We start from the raw sequence: 20,382 nt of genomic DNA, 5'->3' as shown, positions 1-20,382 counted from the left end.
AGACCTTACAGATCCGGCACTTATCTGAGAGATGGGATTCCTCGAGTCACTTAAGACAAGAGGAGTGGGAATCTCCCATTGGCATTGGCTTGTGGCAGGCCGAGCACGATTTGAAGCCTGGTAAACCGGACATGGGCCCCAGTACTGGGTGCAGGGAAGGGGCTAAACCCCAATCCCCCCCCCTAAACTATATACACTAATTACAGAACGAATAAAAACTAACTACAACTATAGAAATTATAACTATATACACAAGAATCAGTAATAGAACTACGAGTAGCTAGGGAAGTGGAGATCAGCTAAGCTGCATTCCACTGTTCCAACAACCGACATGGGCGGTAAGAAGGGACTGAAGGGCCGTTGGGTCAGCAGGGGTATATATCCGGCGCCACTCTAGGGGGCGACCCAGCCGACCCACCGAGTGTTGCTAGGGTAAAAATCTTCCGACGAACGTGCACACACCCCTAATTGGAATCTATATGAGCAAGCACTTGAAGAATCAATTTACAAGTGGTGTTTAAGAAGAGTAGATCACTCACTTACCAAAATACGTTTCAGCAAGCTCATAGCAGTTGCATTTTCAGCTGTCCAAAGGCCCACTAAATGTCTACTTAGCTGTCTGAAAAATGAAGATAGAGAAATTTTTTCATGTTGTGTTGGCCAGAACAGTAGTTTAATTATTGTGAATTCAGTACTACCTTACAAAAAAAAAGTTTTATGTTGTCAGCACATCCAACGCTCAGATGCCCTTTGTTCACAAGAGCAAGAATAAAAAAAAAAAAAAAGTTAATGCCAACTAGGTACCTTTTTGTAAAGCACTTCAGCATGCTGCTCTGTAACTTCCTCATGCAGACCCTGCTGGCACGTTCTAAAAAAAGGTACGTTAATATGAACTAGGTACCTTTTAGAGTGTGCTAGCAGTGTCTACACAGAGCAGTTAAAGACCACCACACTGGAAAGCTTTACAAATTGCACTTCTCTGGTGCATTTTGCCAGCGCCATGTAGATAAGCCTAAAGTTATACTTTGTGAAAATTATACTTTTATCATTCTCAAACAGATCATGGATCTAAACAAATAGAGAAAGGCACTTCAAAAAGCAGAGTACTAGGGAAATAGTAGCCTCTCTCCATACATTCCCATAAGAAAGTTTCAGCATCCAGCTTGCATAGTAAGCAAAGAAATGTATGCCATCTTGATCATTAAGGCCACATTAAAACTGGACTGTATGAGGAACTTAAGAGAAGAGAGTTGTGAAATCTTGTTTATGAAATTGTATATTTTGTACTGTCACATTTGAAGTGCTACTAGACAAAGCAGTTAAAATGCAAAGAAAATGTCTAAACTACACCCAGTCATAATAGAGTAATTCATCTGTAGTATTTAAATATGCAAATTAAGCTTAAAATGAAAAATGATTCTTCTAGAATAAGAATGGAAGCTTCCCACATTTCAGCTTTCCCACATATGAATAATGCAAATATTAACCATCACATTAATATCAAATAAAACTTGACATACCTATTTGTAAGCATCCTTTGATCTGCACTTATTGTAAACATCGCAGTACGTAAATGACGAGGTAAGGCACCTTCACTGAGGGCAAGATCTTGCATTTTGGTAGCAATCTCTTTATCTCCTTCCTTTGGAAACAGGACAAGTTTACTATGGAGAGAATCTTAACTAAGCTGTTCTATCTTTAGTTTACAATATTCATTACAAACTATTTTGACTATTTGACTCATTTAAGTATATGCATTTTGGGTAATTCTGAATGGTTAATTTCGCATTTCTATTCAGGGCACCCTCCTACTTAGCTTTAAAAAATGAAATCTCAGCAGCAAGGATCAGAGGTTCTAACTGAAGTGAAGTCACAAGAACAGAAGCTTTCCAATTGGCTTTAAGACATTAGTTCAAATAGCCATTACAACCTAAAAAAATGGCATGTTTATAGTAACATCAAATTTGATCATTTTAGAATTAGTGATGTTTTGCTCCCCAGCACCTAGCCCCACAAATTCAACCTGGGATCTGAAAGACAAGCTGGATTCTTTTACTTGTGTACTACCATCAGTTACAGAGTGTGCAACTTGAACTTAGTTAACAGTGCTGTGTTTCACAGTTCAGGACAATTGCACTTGTATTTTCCACAGTAGTCCAGAGGAGGGAACATACTCTCAGGCTTCCACCAACTCTCAGACTTACAGCTCCCCAGCAATTGCCTTTCTTGGGTGAAGACCTGCCTCTCACTCCTTTCTGACTAGGCTATTTCCAGACTACACAGGTCCCTGCCTTCACTGTGTTATTCCCAGCAGGGCAGGCTTCCCAAGCCCACCTGCTTACTTTCAGAGACTAACAGAGTGAGTGATTGTCAATGGATGTAAGTTATCAAAGGCCTCTTCTTAAGCAAGCCCATTTCATTCCTAATGGAAAAGCACCACAGAGGACATAAAAATAAAAAACCTACTTACATGCTAATAAACTTCCCAGAGATTACCCCAGCCCTAACATGGGCTCTGACTGGAGCAGTCCCTCAAACAGCTGACCCAAAGGGTTTCCTTTTAGTTTTAAATACATCACAGCTTCAACTCAGAACACCTGGTCTTATAGATCTCAGTAGGCCCAGTCCTTCCTTCCAACCCTCTTCTAAGGACTTTGGCAGGACCTCTGTCTCAGGGTCCATTTGGTGAATCAGGAAGAAGGCCTTGAGCCAGTTTAAAGCCAGTCTATTTATCCAAAAAATCCTTTGTCCAGGAGCCCATAGAGAATTCAGTTTGAACTAGTATATGCATACCTCTCCCTGGGGGCAGCTTCAATGGGCTGATAATGGAGAAAGTACATTAGCATCCTTCTCCTACTAGAGAAGGTATATCCAACCAGCTCAACACAATTGCATTTTTACTACAATGGACCTCAAAAGTTATTAAATATAGTTCAATTCAAGAAAATTCAGTCAGTCACATTATATATGTGCAAGCCAGAACAGACTGCCTCATTCTCCTATAGTCTGAGGATATCTACCACTGAAAAGTTGGAACTGGTTTTTACTACTGACAAGCTGCAGATTCCATTTTCCTATTCAGAAAAGAAATAAAGCCACATTCAACACTTCTCAGCATGCTATCCCAAAGTAATTGTTATTTAAAAAATAATCTCACCTCTATTATTGCCTTCATAACCAAACCAGCTCCTTTTACAATTGCCATTGAAGGATGCTGAAAAAAGTTAGCTACAATTTAGCAACAGAACAAACTTAAATTTTTATGGGAAAACAGACAGTTCAAGGGATAGGAAACTGAACTTCATCTAGGATGCAATCCTGAATTCAGTTCTGGTCAAAAATTACCAAATTTTTATAGTTCTTGGGGAGCATAGTCTCAGGATCCCTGAAATAAATTAAGAGTTCTGACTTGTTCCTATGAACAAGAGTCCGTATTACAGTCATGCAAATAGCACTACTGGAAGTTTTCTGGGTACTTTCAAAGACTGAAATGATCAAATGGACATGGAAACAATTCTTCTTGGCCTGATCCGCACTACAAAGTTTTACAGGCAAAACTTACCATTTGCTAAAACAGCCTTATATGCATACACGCTCAATTTTATATCTTGCTGACAAAACCCTGAGCTTCTGTTGGTCAAAATAAAAGCAGTTCCCAGAGCAGCACAAACCCATCTACCAGCACTCTTCTACTGGCAAAATGCCTGTGTGGATGCTGAATTACTTATACTGGTACAGACAGAGTCCTCCAGCAACAATCCCACAAGGCCATTGTCCCCACAGACTTTTTGAACTCTGCAATCAGAGGTCACAGCGACTGGAAGCCCATGCCCTTTTGAAATGCCTCTCTTCCTGCTAGCATATAGGTAGGGCTTGAGGTACTAAGAGAACAAAAAGGTCTCACCTGAAAGAGCTTAAAGAGGGTTCTCCCATTAGATGCTACCATCTCTAACAACATATCAAACTGCTGCCCTTCAGTTGTCTCACTATACGGAGCACAGAGGGCAAATGTAAGGAAGTCCAGAAGTGAACTAATAACAAGGGCACCTGTCCCATGATCCTGAAATTTAAATGAAGCATGTAAGAATTTTAATCATAGCAGCTGGTTTTAAAATCTTTACTTAAGATTTTTGATTATTGTCCTTGAGCTACAAAAGGAGCACAGGTCATTTCCCCCACCACTCTTACCTGCATCCCATTTGTAGCTAATAAATAGCAGTATTTCAAATACATAAAGATAAAAACCATTGCCATTATTTCAGTGTGGCAAAACAAAAAAGTTTACAGAGCATCCCACAAAGGATTCATTATATCATGCTTCACAGCAGCAGCGAGTCCTCTGAACAGAGTTGAAAGGAAGTTGTTTTTTTTTTGGGAAACCCAAAAGAGCTCAAATAAAATCAGAGTGCTACAGATCAGAGGATTTACAGTTTTTAAGTCATCCTTTTAGAGTCCTTGCACAAGGTTGTTCTGTTGGAAAGGACTGGTTTAACAGGAATGCTTTTCTGCCTATATTAGGCTGAACACATCAGGTTTTTTTAATGAGAGCCCTCTTATGGCATGTCTACACTGCCCTGCATTTTGCACAAGGGGGGGGTCTGGATAGCACCAAAGTGCTGCACTGTGACTCCTCTGCATGGATGCTGCAGGTACAAACTTAAAGGTTCTGAGTTATCAATAAATTTAGTCCTCTTTGGTAACTCAGGACCTTTAAATTCACACCTTCAGCATCCACACAGGGGAGTTACAGCATAGCACTTTGGTGCATACTGCTATTCATATGCCCTTAGGGCAGTGCAGACTTGCTCTCAGAGTCTGTGGAAAGAGCAGTTTCACTCTGATTTCCCCAGATAAAAACTGACTGAACACCAGTCTCAATTAGATATATTTTTGCATTTGAGCCATGAGTGCAAACTTCTCTTATGGCAAAGATGTGCACAAGCTTACTTTAAAGGACTTGCTATATATGACCTGTCAAACCCTCAACCTTTAATATTTCAGTACTTTTTCCATGAACTACGCCTTAATCTATGACTTACCACATGAGAATTAAATTTCTCTAATAAGTTTTCCAGAAACTTCTTTGAAGAAAGAAGGGAAGCTTTGTTCAGCTGCTCTTGCCTCAAGTCGTAATCATCATGCATAGGCTATGTGATAAAGAAAGCATTCACAAATGCAGTCATAGTTCAGCCTTCGAACTAAACTTAAAGATCTGCACAAGTCTTTTGATGTAGCTGAATGAAGCTACAGTCTACCAAAATTTAATACTAACAGTGGACTCGTGACAAAAGGAAAACAAGCTAGTTATGAGTGAATCCTGTTTTTACTTCTAAATAACCATGACAGAGTCTACTCATGTGATACTACTGGATATCCTATGTACACTGCAAGATAGGCATGCACTACACTTTCCACACAAACCCCCATTTTCAGCACCTTGCAATTCACATATTTAATCATTTCAAAATAGGAAATATCCTACTCTGTAACATAATGAGTTAAACACTTACACACATGAGAGCACACAGCATGTCAATAGAAGCATGTGTTACTCCATCATTGTTTCTTTTAAGAGCTTTCACCACCTTTACTCCTAGACGTTCCCGAAATCTGTCATGAGAAAAAAAGGTCATTTAAAATGGATATTGCAAGTGCACTTACCTAAAAAGTAAGTGTACAAAGATTTCTTTTTAAAAAGCCTTTGATATCAAGAACCTTTGAGCAGCTAACTCAGAATTTAGGGCTTGTCTATATGACCTGTTAGTATGTGGCAAGCTGGAGTATAAGTCTACCCAGGGCCGGTTCTAGGCACCAGCACTCCAAGCATGTGCTTGGGGCAGCACTTTCCAAGGGGCGGCACACTGGCTCCTTTGTTTTTTTTTTTGCGCACTTGGGGCACAAAAAGCCAGGAGCTGGCCCTGAGTGGAAGTGAGCTGCAGCAGTGGGGAGTACGGAGAGGGCCGCAGGAAGTAACCGGGGGGGGGGGGGTGGGTGGGAAACAGAGGAACAACCCCTGACCCAGCTCACCTCCGCTCCACTGCCACCTGCTCCCCCAAGCACGCTGCCGCTTTGTTTCTCTCCACTCCCTCCCAGGCTTGTGGCGCAAATCAGCTGTTATGGTGGGGTGGGGTGGGGGTGGGGGGTTAGGGAGGGCCGCAGGAAGTAACCAGGGGGAGGAGGGAGTGTGGAGGAACCGCTCCCCCCAGCTCACCTCTGCCTCCTCCCTCCCAGACAAGCCTGGGGAGGGAGGGAGGGATAATGCAGCACGCCCGGGGGAGGAGGCAGAGCTGGGGATTTGGTGAAGGGGTTGGAATGAGAAAGGGTGGAGTTGGGGTGGGGGGAATTTTTTTGCTTGGGGCAGCAAAAAAAACTTGGAGCTGGCCCCGAGTCTACCTCACACTAGCCCGCTGCATACTAATGGCTTGATTTTTCACTACCACGTGACATTGAAACCGTTGCACAGCATCAGGTGAAGACGCATTGCACCAATGGGAGAGCACTCTCCTGTCGACGTAATTATTCCAGCTCAATGAGAGACAGAAGCTATGTCAGCAGGACAGCATCTCCACCAATGAAGTGGTGTCTACACCACACTAAATTGATACAGCTTACATTGTTCAGAGTGTGGTTTTCACATCCCTGAACGACATCATTTACACTGACTTAAGCCATACTATATACAAGGCCTAAGCATCTGCATGGAACCTTCTGCTGCACACTAAAAAGATTATGCAGTACACTTTTATTTACTCTGATTTGAAATGGGAGTAGATCAAAGTGCACTACATAATCTTTAGCGTGCAACAGCAGGATCTACATAGACCGTTAGGATATGTCTACGCAGCAAAGAGATAACTGCAACTAGCCCATGCCAGCCAACTCTGGCTCATGTTGCAGGGCTGTTTCACAGCTGTGTAGACTTCTGGCTGGAGCCCAAGCTCTGGGACCCTCCTATGCTGCAGGGTCCTAGCGCCCAAGCTCCAACACAAGCCCAGAAGTCTACACAGCAGTGAAACAGCACTGAAGCCTGAGCCCCATGAGCCTGAGTCAGCTAACACCAGCCAGTCGTGGGTGACCAGCTGCTGTGCAAACATACTCTTAGAGCCCAGCAGGATGGTGTGGGGTAAATTTAGTGTGGAGCAGCCTGGGGTGTAACTCCTCATATATACACAAGTCTTTAGAGGACCTCTCCCTACATATTTTCATTTTTTCTCATTACAACTAAACAATGTACATTATGGCCAAAAGAAAGCTGAGTCCAAAAGCCCAAAGTCAGAGGTTAAAGTCTGACATAATGGTAGTTATAATAAGGACAGACTTACTAAACGCACAACAAAGGAAATAACTTTACATGACCAGTGAAAAGTTTACAACAGACTGATTTTTTTTGGGCATTAGAGAATCCAGTTCAAGAAAAAAAAAGTATAGCTAATTTAATTTGCCCAATTTTTTTTATTTATAAAATTTCTTCACAATAATCTTCTAAACGCCACACATACAATGAAGGCTGAACTGACTTCATTTTTACAAAAGTAGCCTAATTGTGAAAGTGAACAAGACATGCACAATTTCTTCAGAAAGTCAGTCAAAAGGTTTCCAGATTGCATCTTTAAGCCAATTATGAGTATGTACCGTGAGTTCTACAAATTGGCAATGAGCAACATCGCAAAACCTACTTCCTTCACATCTTACTTTTTGCTTCTCTAATGCATGTGATTTAAGGTGTAACTGACTGTACATTAAGCTTGGTGCCCACTGCACCTTTTATCCCCTGTGGAATGTATGGAATTTGTAGCTGATGTGTCACCAGAAAGATTAAACCAGAGGTAGTCTATTTTTTCGTCAAGGTCCAAATTTCTTGGTGAACATATAGTCAAGGTCCAGACTCCAGCGAAACAAACAAAACAATAATGAAAAATAGTAAATAAAGATTTTGGAGTTCGTTCAATAGCATCTGGCGTTCCATTGACTACCCCTAGATTAAACCACCGCATTTGTTCTTTCAATGAAAAAAGATCAATTCTGAGTGTTTTAACATATACTATAACACTATAACTTAAAAGCAGAACTAAATAGCTGGGAACGCTAAAGATAAAATCTTAGTGCTGAGAACCCCTAATTCAGAAACCGTCAGCAAGATGCAGTTTACACGATCAGGTGATCCAGTACCATCAACCTTATAGTCTTACATACATGAAACTGCTACTTTATAAAAGTTTTTCCCCGATGCCTCAACAATTATGGATGATCCCAACCTCAACTCAGACTCAACGTTTCAAGGAGACTGGTGAATACAAGTCTTTAGAACAGTTTCCCGCTATCAGCTTAAATACTTACTTCGGAAGCTGAGTAAAGGCAAGGAAGCCAGCTTTTGAAGCAACTAGTCGTCTCACAGCTTGGAACTGGCTTTCAAGTTCTGCATTAGATGCTACAATGTCCCCCTCTTGAGACAGTAATGCTGTTATGGCATTATTAATCAGTTTCTCCTTGTTTTCAGAGAACAGACCCTGGTTAAGGAGGAAGAACCATTAATACTTGTATAAAGTAACAAAAAAACTGTAAGAGGTTGGGCAGAGAATTAATTCTTACATCTTGTGTTACTGCATGCAGAACTCCACTGTATGAGATGTTAGCATTGAACCTGAACACAGCATCTGCAAAATTACCATCTGCAATGAGAAATAAAATGTAGTTGGAAGTTATAGATTTTAAATGGCTTAGAGATCTGTTGTGCTATATAAAAAAACATTTTCTTTGAACTGCAGTAGAAGCTGAACTTACTTGGAGGAGCAGCTAAAAACCGGAGGTGAAGGCTCTCTACTTCCTCATCTACAGGCATGCTCAGCAATCCCCAGCGCTGGCCTTTGTGTGTTGGGGTCATTTTCACACACACATCTCTATTGCCAGAGGCTCTTACTCCATCCAGCAAGCTAGCTAACAGGGAATCTCTGAGAAGACAGAAACATGTTTAGACACTTATTACCCTGTGAATTTATTTAGGCCCTTAACTGGAAAATTATGATTGTTATAAGAAAAAAGTTGAGCACACTAACTGAACCGTACATACGTGTGCCCAAGATTTCTACTTGAATTCACATAGATCAATGTTTTCCACATTTTTAAAGTTTGCAATGTTACCAAATATAAACTGCATGAACCCAATAACATGACAAACTATAGCGGAACTCTTCCACTAACAATAAGCAGATATGTAAAGTGATAGTGGATGAGTGTAGTATGATAGGGAAAGTAGTATTTCAGCTAAATTACATTTGTCTGGCCTTCCCCCCGCCCTTGCATGTGCTACTTTTGTTTTTATTTTCTGCATACAAGCACCTTGCTCTACAATCAGAGGACCATTCACAGCCCACCAGAGCATTTCATAAGGCCCACAGCCTGCTTCCACACAATATACTAGCAACTCACTCAGCATTCTGCTGTCATGCTTACATCATTTTAGTTTACACAAGAGTGAAAATAGGCTGTTTCTATGTACAAGTATTGTCTAACTTAAAATATAAAATCAATACACATTACTTTAAATCTTAATATGTAGAATCTCTTTGGCCCACGCAAGGATGTACTTAGGTTTATGACCCTCTTGTATAATAAGGTTGACACCACTACTCTACAGGATACCCTCAGCCACATTTAATCCATACAGGTATGATGGACAGACAAAGAGGAGAAAGGGGGAGGGGGGAGAGAAGAGGAAAATCAACTCAGTCCAGACACTAAAAACAGTTTAGCACATGGATACCAGCTAAACATCTAGATTTAATATATTAGCTTTCAATCAATACAAGTTTCTCAAGCTAGAGCCTGTTAATATGGTCTCTCTCCTCTAATCGACCTAGTTCCTAACACTCCAGTTTGTTTAATCAGCATGTCTAACTACAAAACTTTTCAAAAACCTGACACCGAGTGGACAAAAATGTATATTTCTAATTGACCCTCTATAACTATTCACCTGTATGGGATAATATAAGTGTAGTGTAATTTTTAGTTTCTTCCACGATCCCATTTACTGAAAGCAGGTAGATATGGAACACCAAGGAGTTCACAAATTTAAGTGAGAAGCAGATGACATATGGGAAGATGTCACGTGGTATCTGTCTGAGGTAGTACAGGCATCTTCAGGGGGCAAGCCACAGAGTTGAAGGCAGGCTTTGAATGAAGTGAGTCTGAATTTGGTCCTTGAAGGTGTTATTTTTAACTTCACACAGCTTACATAATATTTTTGTCATTCAACTGATTTCCCATTAATCAATAAAACTTTTAAAAAATACCTCTCTGTTGAAGAATATTTTCGGATTTGTCCCTTGATAAATTCAATAGTAAAAAGCTGTGGATTTTCACAATCACATACTAGTGCAAATACCTAAAAAGAAGAAGCCATGTAATAAGAGACCACCATACTTATAGGAAGCATTTAATGCAATTCTCATGTACTCAGGAGGTGAACTGTTGAGCCAAATGCTCAATCTTACAATATAAACTCAAGTTTAAAGGAAGTGACACACCCAACCCCTCTTCCCCCCCCCCCCCCAAAAAAGAAGAAGAAATGCAAGTGTAATCAGAACTTCCTAGAATTTGTTTTGTTGGCTTTTTGGTTTGTGTTTTTTCAAAATGAATCCCAAGAATGGTTTCTGTATCTTTAAAAAATGGGTCTGACAGAATGAACCTCAGTTTTAATTGTCATGTTGCAGTAGCACTATACAATACTGCATTTTAATAGTCAAATTTATTATTCTAAACAGGATTGTCACCTACCTCTCCTAGAGGTTTCAGTGTCACAATATTATAAGTAGCAGGATCCCGCTCTACTAAGCAAGTTTCTGTAAGGGCTAATACTCTTTTCACAGGTTCCTTAAAGAAAGAACATGTTAGAAAAGGGGACCTCTTTTTTAGCCACCTAATAAATCAAGCAAATAAGATGTAGTCTAAGTTTGTAGACCTTACCAAATGTCTAGGTGTTATTTTTTGAACAACAAATTCTGCTAAAGATGTGACAGACTCATCAGTGCTGTATTTCCCAAAGCGAAGGCTCAAGTATTGCTCAAATTCTAAAGGTTCTTTCCTTATTCGGAGGGAGATGCCTATGTAATTGCCAGCATGTTCTATTGCACTTCTGATAATTTCTTCCCTTTGTTCAGATGCAAACATGTGCTGCAAATTTTAGGAAGAGATATTTAGGTAAGTTTAACACAAAAAATTAGAAAAACTGATCAGGTGTAATCAGCTCACAGACTTAAAGTTTCTTAATAGTTTTAAAAAAGTTGACTTGTTTACATTGCATGGTAGTCTGATTTATTTTTTATTAGTATCATTTACTAGTAAATGTTGTTAACTTGACAAATGGCATACTTTCCCCCACTCCACACAACTGGAAATACTATGACAATAAAGAATTCACATTTCTCCACAGCAGTTTGTAACCTGACTTCACTAGTTAAAATGGTTATAAAAATATTTTAAGTGAAGGCATTTTCCTAAAATAATCAGAAATAAAGTATTATATAGAAGTTGCTAACAATAGCCATTGTAATTTTTTTGTAAACAAGAAATAAGACACTAAGTGTGTCTCGAATAGCTTAACTCATGTTTCTCTCTTTAATAAATAGAAAATTACAACATTTAATTGCGGCAGCACTGATGTAGAGGTATCTAAGTTTAAGAGAATTCCTACTGCAGAGCTATCTTGTTTTGCTGCAGACCATTCAGCTGCTTGCAGTGTAGTTCACAATGAGTGGCTTAGGATTTTTATTTTAATTGTGCATAGCTGCATGGGTTCTCTGCTCCCTCATTTTAACTTGTTCCACTCAAGTTTATACACAGGCAAACAACCACCAGTCTCCTGGTTAGTACTCAAGGAGACTTGGGCAGAATTCCATATTAAATGTTTTATTGAACCAACTTCTGTTGATGAAAGCAGCTTCCAAAGTCTGTGGAGATCAAAAGCTTGTCTCTTTCACCCACGGAAGTTGGCCCAATGTCACTCTCATATCCTAGGCCCAACATGACTACAACACTACCAATATTAAATGTTGTATAATTGGCCCTGTTGAACTTATCCAACTACTCAATCTACAAGCTATTTAGTATCTGCCATAGTAGTGATTTGAACTTCCAGGAAAGAGAATGAGACAGCCTCACATTTCTTATTCAGTTTATGTAAAACTTCTCACAACTTTATATGCATATGCATAAAATGTTATAATACTCACCAATCTACTAAATCCTCCATAAAGTATAGCGAAACCTCCCTGATAGTCAGAGAGATCAGCAAAGCCTTCAATATTTCTGTAGTCATAGGAACACAGGACTTTATTAGTTGCAGGATTAATCTGATCAAACCCTCCAGGAGTCACTTCCAGAATCACAGGTTTTCTCGTCTCACTCCAATGATGCTTATAGCAGTTGTATCTCTATGGAAGAAGAAACTGCTGTTAAGTCTGGAGACAACCAAAAAGACTTCTTCACCTTGTGAGGACTACATCTACACATGAACAATTCTTTAATTTGAGATGGTTTTATATGATCAAGCAAGTTTTCCCAAATAAATCTGAAAGCCATGACAGCACAGCATGGTTTGACCTATCTTTACCTCCTGACCTTCAAGTTTATTGATTACATTGTAATTGATATAAGCTTAACTCAGTTCTGACACACAGTTCACTTACCGGATATTCACACTACAAGACCTGAACCTGGGCTCATGTATCTGCCATCCCCTCCAGCCCCCATTTACACTGAAATAGTGCTAACCCAGTGTTCGGACCCAGGGTCCCGAGATCCTGCAGGGCAGAACCACCCATACTAGAGTCCAGATGGAACCTGGGGTCCAAGCACTATTGCCCTGCAGTGTCGCCACAGCCCTGCTTGACTCTGGTCCTGGGAGTCATCCAGAATTATGACAATTCCATGGAGACAACTATCCTAACAATCTGCAATCCACTTGGAGAACTGAAGTTACTCCCCTTGGTGAACAGGAGCAGCTCAGGTCAGTGTTATTTTGATCACTGCTCTGCAAGTACACTATCAGAGAGCCTCCTGGGTTGGGTGATCTGTTCAAGCTTCCTGTAAAGTGCAGGATAGGCAATAAAGTTTTCCCACAGTGCACCACGGTGGTAGGGCTAGAGAGGCCACATTCTGCATGGGACACTAGAGATTCTGGCATATGGTTACCTTGACTTGGGTCTGCACACTGCCAGATGCCAGAGCCCTAGGTTTTAGCATGGATTAGAAGTCTTAAATGTAGGGTTTAAATACTATGTAGACACAAGCCCAGGGTTCCCCATCATGGGTCAGTTGACTCAAGTCCCACGAACCCTGGGCTTACAATACAGCGTAGACAGCCTTAGATTGGGAATCCCCAACACATTTCAGTCATTAGAATCTTGACTGTTCTATAACAGTGCTATGGAATTCTTGTTTAATAAAGTATCACTTCAAAAAAGTCCTTCGTGGTATAGCCCTAGAATGGTAATAGACTTCTAGACACTCAAATGGATATAAATGAACAAAGCCATGAAGACAGAAGATATATTTAGATGCATTCCAGGGAGACCAGTGGATGTGAAACCAAGTGTCAAGGTGTGGGTGTTAAATGCATAAATCTCATAAAACTGACTTACTACAGAGATTCAGTAGTAGTTTCCAGGAAGCTCTTTCATGCTCTCTGCATAAGTGTCTGAGAAAATATGCCTGGAAGTCTTCCCCTACTCCCACTATACACCAAGAATTATATCTTTTTCCCCCCATTTCACAGTGACTAGCAGTGAAGTCCTCCCAAAAGTGCTACTACTCATTTACTTTCAAACACAAGACTTTGCTGAACAGTGTTCTGATAAGTTCACTTTAAATTCAACTATTTCTAATTAATAATATTCAATCTCCTTTTAAAGTGATTTTTGAAATAGATCCACACTTCTGTAGTCTGTCTATTATGGCTACGCCACATAAGTAACTTGGTAGCAACCCTTGAAGTGACATAAGTATATTTTTTCCAGTTTGTGCAGTTACCTATTACCTCTTTGCTCTATATGGAGAGAGTTCTCCCATATTGTTCATCTCACAACACTTAAAAAAAAGAAAAAAATTGCAAAGCCACAAAATTGGCAGGAAATTCAGATTTAGGTGTAGGAGGTAGCCATAACTATTTAAAATATAAAGGGACATGGTCAACTAGAAATTAAAGTCTGTTTTTACAGTGTTTGTAAATATGAAATGACTATATTTGTAATCCAATACAGACAGGCCAGATACTTGCCCTTCCTGTGATTTTTCCTTCTGAAAAGTCTGTTCTGAATCTCTGTAAAAAGGAGAATGAAAAACAAGTTGTTACTGTGATTTCAGTGAGAAAATAATTCATTGTTCTAATTATTCCAGAGTGACTCGAGTAAGTTTTAGACTATCCCAAAAGTAAAGATTTAAAGAGTTGTATATTTAAAGTGCACCATTTGTTTTATATAAAAACATATGTTCATTGGTAGTGAACAATGCAGCGAAATGCAGATGGAGGCTCACAAGCCACAAGTACCTCTTTAATGCTTCTCCTACAGCATGTGATATTAAAACACTATGCAATTTAATTATTAATCACTACAAATGCTCTTACTGTGTTATTAACAGAGGTGAAAGTAAGCTAGTACCGTGTACCTGTAAGAAAGCGGCCTCTGGTACAGGCTGCTACACAGCTGATGTTAAACTGCTGCTGCGGCAGGGGCAAAAGGGGCATCTGCCCTGGGGCCAGGTGATTTAAAAGGGCCCAGGCATCCTGGCCACTGTGACAATAGCTGGAGCCCCAGATAATGCAGGCTGGGCAATGCTGAAGGGCTGGCTGGGGGGAGGCTGGCCACCAGCCCCACCCATAGGTGTGGGAAGTATGGGTGCAGAGGATACTGCATCACCCCCTCAGGCTTTGCACCCAGTGTGGCCCCTCACCGAGGGTGCCAGCTCCTCACCCACCAACCCCTCTGCTGCCATCCAGGGTCCCAGCCCCCTTTCCTGACCCCGGCCTGGAGCTCCACAACCACCTCCAGCTGCAATCCCAGCCTGGGGCGATGAGGGGTGTGGACAGGGGAAGGAGCAGGCACAGCTCAGCACTCCCACCCTAAAAATTGTTCCAGCACCACTGGCCCCGCGCCCCTTCCACCTGAGGGCCGCCCCTTTGGGGACCCAGAACCAGGCCTCTCCCACCATGCCCATGGCCTTGGCAGCACTGCATACCAATAAGAGATTTAAGTTACTTTCACCCCTGGTTATTAACCAATTAAGTTATCAACTTGCATTAATATTTAGGACTATAGTAAATGAAACATGCACACTACTGTGGCCCTTTTGGGTAATACTGGTCACTAATTTGGCTCCTAAACCACTGAGGTCTGAGTATCACCGGTCTAACACATTCAGTAAATTGGAGTCTTACATACAAGTTATTTCAATGAACACTGTAGGCCAAGTATATGAATATATATTTTAATATATAAGCATAGCAGCTTTCCTTCTAATCACACAAAATACAAAGTGAAATCTAATAATAGTGTAACAATACAGTAATGTATCTTAAACTGGTTGAACAGCCAAACAACTAGTTCTTACCAGTGCTTCCGTAATGAGTTCTGTCCTATGGTCTGTAGAAAACTTAAGAGTTTCAGACTTCTTTCCACTCCCCTTACGAAAGGTGAGGCTGAATTCTGTTCCTTGTCCCTTTCCAACAGGGCCGATACTACAAATATCTCCATAAGGCCACTAAGGTAAACAAATTAATAGAAATTTATCAAATTACCTTAATGTAAGAAATAAAATCTTATATCCAAATGTAGTGAGACAGGTATTGAAGGGTATATTTGTACTTTAGGTCTCTTTATAAGAGGTCTTAAATTGTTAAACACAATTAAGGTTATAAAACCCACTCTAGTTTGTGACTAATATAAACGTACACTGTAACTAAATAGGGGCATTAACAAGCAGCATACACATTTGTTTTATGTGTAATTCAAATTTGATGAGGAAGCTCAATGCAGTCACTCTCTGCTGAAAGTGGTAGCTAGGAATTCAAAAGTTTAAAAAAAAAAAGCTAACAATTCAACTAACGAGAAAGCACAAGGATCCAAGCAAAGAAGGATGGAGGAATAGAGCAAAGTTTGGTAAAATTTGTGACCCTGCAGATCTCTGCTCTGCAGTGATTCTTTTCAGGGACACGAACTGTCCAATAGTCCTGAGATAGGAGACACACAAGAAAAAAAGGGAAGTTGAAAGAGATTGTTTTACTAAGTAACTATTTTCGTTCTGTTGTGTAACAGAACTAAGAGGACTATACAAGCTTCTAAAGCCACCAAATCACAGTTTAAACTATTAGCTATTGCATCAGCTACTTTTCTTTAGCATGTAAAAGGACAATTTGACTGAGCAAGCCTACGCACTGCAGTGCCCAATCATGAAATTAGTGTTACTGATACCCCTTTTGGTTATGTTTAGTGTTTACACAAGAGAGAACCCTCTGTAAAATATAGCAGACCACACTCAATATTAAGGAGAGGACAAGAAAAAGAAGAGTATTAACATGAACTCAGATTGCATTAGGATATCTTAAGGTATCCAAGAAGGCTATAACTACATTTATCATTACCTGATTTGTAACTTCTAGTGTGTTCGGATTATATGTAGTGATGGCATGGGTTCCAACTGAGAAGACTCTCTTATACCTAAAACATACCAAAAAAGTATTTAGTTTAAAAGTATTTTCCTGAAATCTCATAAAAAAATATGTGTATTTATAGTAGAATATCTGTACAATCTCCCATTAGGAAAGAACCAACATAGGCCTAATCATAGTCACTAACCATTACAATGAATATGGCCAGACTTAAGTGAGTATGCAATTTGCTCAATATAAAGGATTAAGTTTGCTAGAGTACTCTTTTATCCCTTCATGTTTGCCTCTTTTTTCAATGTGCCTGGTGAACAGAAGGAAAGGTTTAAAAATATTTAAATTGTTGCAGCAGTCTCTCCCTCCCTGCCAAACACAAGAAGAGCTAAGCCCAAAAACTTAAATAATGTGCATTGACATGTTAGGATAATGGGAAACTTGCAATGGATATTTTCACCAACATGACTATATGTAGAAAGACAAAAAACATTTAGGGAGAAAACTGATGTTTACAAATTCAAAATAGCTTAAGCTGAGACAATTCTGAATGGAGAACACAGCTTCCAAATAAAAGTCACTACGTGAATACTTTTCTCCAAGGAACTATATTGATCTAATTTAACAACAACAAAGTATACAAAAGCTGCATCAGAAGTTTGATGGTTTGTGTGGTTCAAAGAAAAGCCAACTGGTCCAAATCTACCAACTGCTAGTTTGCAGCAAGCACATGAGTATATAGCATCTATACAAATCTTATTTAAAAATAAACTTAAGACCTCTAACTTCAAGATCAATGTCTGTGTCTGTATTTTAACATTTAGGCAAATACAAGAGCTAGAAATCTGGAATTAGAGTTCTACAAATTTCTTTAAATCACACCCTGTTTCTCTGCCCATTTATAATTCACCAAAATTAGTAATTATTGTAACTAGGTCTATTTTACATATAGACTTCAGAAATATTAAAGACATTCACATTCCTCAGCATGTTTCAGCTATCAAGAGCCCTCTAATCAATGTGACTAAAAACGGTATGGCAGGAGTGCATTTCATGGCTGATCATTAACTATGGATAAAGGCAGACAGTGGGATTTTTCATCAGCAGAGGATGTATTAAGGAGACACTTTTCTATGGATCATGGTGAAAGGGTAAACAGTAAAGATTTCCTTTGAATCGCAGAGGCAAGCAGGCAGATACATTTTTCAGTGAATGGACAAGTGAACTGGAGGAGGATCTCAAAGTGAAGTTGTTCTTTACAGCTGTCAAACAGATAGTTAAGGGTTAATGTCTCTTTTACCTGTAAAGGGTTAACAAACAGTGACCTGCAACACCTGACCAGAGGACCAATCAGGAAACAAGATACTTTCAAATCTCGGTGGAGGGAAGCCTTTGTTTGTGTTTTTTGGGTTTTGCTTTGTTCTCTCTGGGCTCAGAGTGACCACACGTACCTACAGGCTCTCTAATCTTCTATTCCAATGTTGTAAGTATAAAGGCGGTATAGTCTTTTTATTTGTTTTCCTTTATGTGCAAGTGTGTATTTGGCTGGAAGTATTTTAAATTGTATTTCTATTGGAGGAGGCTTATTTCTCCAATTTCTTAAGCTGACAGACCCTGTAACTTTTTACCATCTAAATTGCAGAGATAGACCTTTTACTTTTTTCTTTCTTTTTATTAAAAGTTTTGCTTTTAAGACCTGTGTGATTTTTCCCCCTTGTTGAGGGAATTGAGTCTGTACTTAACAGGGAAGGAGAAGGGAGGGGAAAGGTGGGATCCCTTTGTTTTAGATTCACGGAGTGAATCTGTCTCTCTCCAGGAGACCTAATTTCTCTGTGTTGTGATTCAAAGGGTTTGGATCACAGTAATCTTCCAGGGTAACCCAGGGAGGGGAAGGCTGACAAAGGCAACGGTGAGGAAAGGGGTTTACTTTCCTTGTGTTAAGATCCAGGGGGTCTGGGTCTTGGGGGTCCCCAGGGAAGGCTTTGAGGGGACCAGAGTGTATCAGACACTGGAATTCCTGATTGGTGGCAGCTTATCAGATCTAAGCAGGTAATTAAGCTTAGGGGAATTCATGCTAGTACCCATATTTTGGACGCTAAGGTTCAAAATTGGGAAAGATACTATGACAACAGCATATGTATTCTGTGTGACACAACGATCTTCAGTCTCTATTCAAGTGATGAGGTGCCTGGAAGTAAGAGGCTTTGGGTGAACAGAAAGTTAAATGACAAGTGAAAGAGGTAGTTTCCAGAAGCACCTTCAATTAGTATTTCACACACAGGTCAGTTTAAGATTTCTAAAAGGTGACAAGTCAGTAAGTAGTTAAGGTCTGGCAGCACTCAGTTTTACTACTTGAAAGATATTCCTCAATTAGTTACGAGTATCTTCAGAAACAAGCAACCCTAGGAGGAGAAATTATAGACAGTTACCTTCATTCAAGGTTTCATTTCAATATTGCCTAATGTTTAGTCACCATGTTAGAAATAACTTTCCCTTCCCCCCACCCCGAGACTAGTTTTACAAGTTACTTTTAATTATATTTCCTTGCTTTTGTCAGTTACACCATTATATCCTTTTGAAATATTAGTATTTAATGCCTGAATGTAAATCAAATCCATTTAGTCTGAGGAAGGATTTACAGACTTCCCATTTGCTCACAGTCTTTTTTGCATGCTATGAATTTCGCACATTAAACTATATTTTCAAATGACAGTACTGAACATTTAGAAGCTATAATTTGAGGGATGATGGAAAGCAAGAAACTAGATGCGATTTTGAGCAAGTTAAACGAACTTCTACTATACTTGGTATACAATATAAATCATGGTTTAAAAATAAAATAAGGTGCAAATACAGAAAGTTGACAATTCAAATACTTGGAGTACCCAGAAAGAGCTTTTCAACAGAAACTGTTTATCCTATAAAAACTTGAGACCCATGAATGCAAATTCTCATGGCATCTATTCTATCTTTACAGGAAAATTGTCAAAACTACCATTCTGTTCTTCTCGCTGCTTAGTTCTGTTAGCAGTCAGGGATGTCGAAATACAAGAATTCTGCTTTATGTTCTAGAATTAGATAAAATATTTACTTTGTATAATCACAGGGAGGTGAACAAAATGGTAACTTACATTTACATCTTTCAAACATGAGTTAGGTGTATGGCTGTCAAGAATGCCATAGCATGGACATCATCCTATATATCCGAGGTCCCACATAACCCTACATTTTGTGGCTGCATGGACCCCCTTCTCCTCCTCTGCAATCAAATTTTCATACACCATGGAAGAACAATTTTCTTAGGATATAGATATTCAGACCTGTCTGCAAAGGCCTATACTTTAAGAATTTAGGTGTATTCTTATCACTTAGCTAGTTGTACAGGTATAAAAGAAAGAATCAAAAATCACTGTCTGTCTGTGTAATGGCCTTCTTTTACTGTGACAATCTGAGGCCTGGTTCTTTGGCTAAGCAGCAAAGGCAGCCATAAGCTGGGAAGTGTATGGTCACATCCTCACATTCCAAACTAGACACACTGAAATAAGGTGCTATTAGGAACACAATCCTGTCCTGATATACCTCTCACCTCCAGAGAAAAGGAAGAGCCTAGAAGACGTAAAAGGAAACTTAGTTTGATAGCATCCTGTCTGGCAAGAACTAACTTATCAATAGACACAGTTGGAAAACCCTTATGGCTGTATAGATGCAGTTGTGAAATCCTCACTTCTGTA

General features: G+C 39.7%; 1 protein-coding gene across 3 annotated transcripts in view; it reads right to left on the bottom strand.

Annotated features, from left to right (window-relative positions):
* Positions 1–20,382, bottom strand: part of DNAJC13 (DnaJ heat shock protein family (Hsp40) member C13) — a 105,611-nt gene that overhangs the window by 63,992 nt on the left and 21,237 nt on the right. For all 3 annotated transcript variants that reach the window (XM_050937866.1, XM_050937868.1, XM_050937869.1), the window contains exons 3-18: positions 16,634–16,709; positions 15,604–15,753; positions 14,273–14,314; positions 12,228–12,428; positions 10,963–11,169; positions 10,774–10,869; positions 10,290–10,381; positions 8,782–8,948; positions 8,590–8,669; positions 8,338–8,507; positions 5,511–5,610; positions 5,040–5,147; positions 3,905–4,060; positions 3,158–3,214; positions 1,521–1,642; positions 544–619 (exon numbers count right to left, since the gene is read on the bottom strand). In XM_050937866.1, coding sequence (XP_050793823.1) covers positions 544–619; positions 1,521–1,642; positions 3,158–3,214; positions 3,905–4,060; positions 5,040–5,147; positions 5,511–5,610; positions 8,338–8,507; positions 8,590–8,669; positions 8,782–8,948; positions 10,290–10,381; positions 10,774–10,869; positions 10,963–11,169; positions 12,228–12,428; positions 14,273–14,314; positions 15,604–15,753; positions 16,634–16,709 — 1,900 coding nt within the window. The remainder of the gene's footprint in view (positions 1–543; positions 620–1,520; positions 1,643–3,157; positions 3,215–3,904; positions 4,061–5,039; positions 5,148–5,510; positions 5,611–8,337; positions 8,508–8,589; positions 8,670–8,781; positions 8,949–10,289; positions 10,382–10,773; positions 10,870–10,962; positions 11,170–12,227; positions 12,429–14,272; positions 14,315–15,603; positions 15,754–16,633; positions 16,710–20,382) is intronic.

This window comes from Gopherus flavomarginatus, chromosome 2 (assembly GCF_025201925.1).
Source record: "Gopherus flavomarginatus isolate rGopFla2 chromosome 2, rGopFla2.mat.asm, whole genome shotgun sequence".
Lineage (NCBI taxonomy): Eukaryota > Metazoa > Chordata > Testudines > Testudinidae > Gopherus > Gopherus flavomarginatus.
Note: the sequence above shows the minus strand (reverse complement) of the source record. Positions and strands in the feature narration are given on the sequence as shown.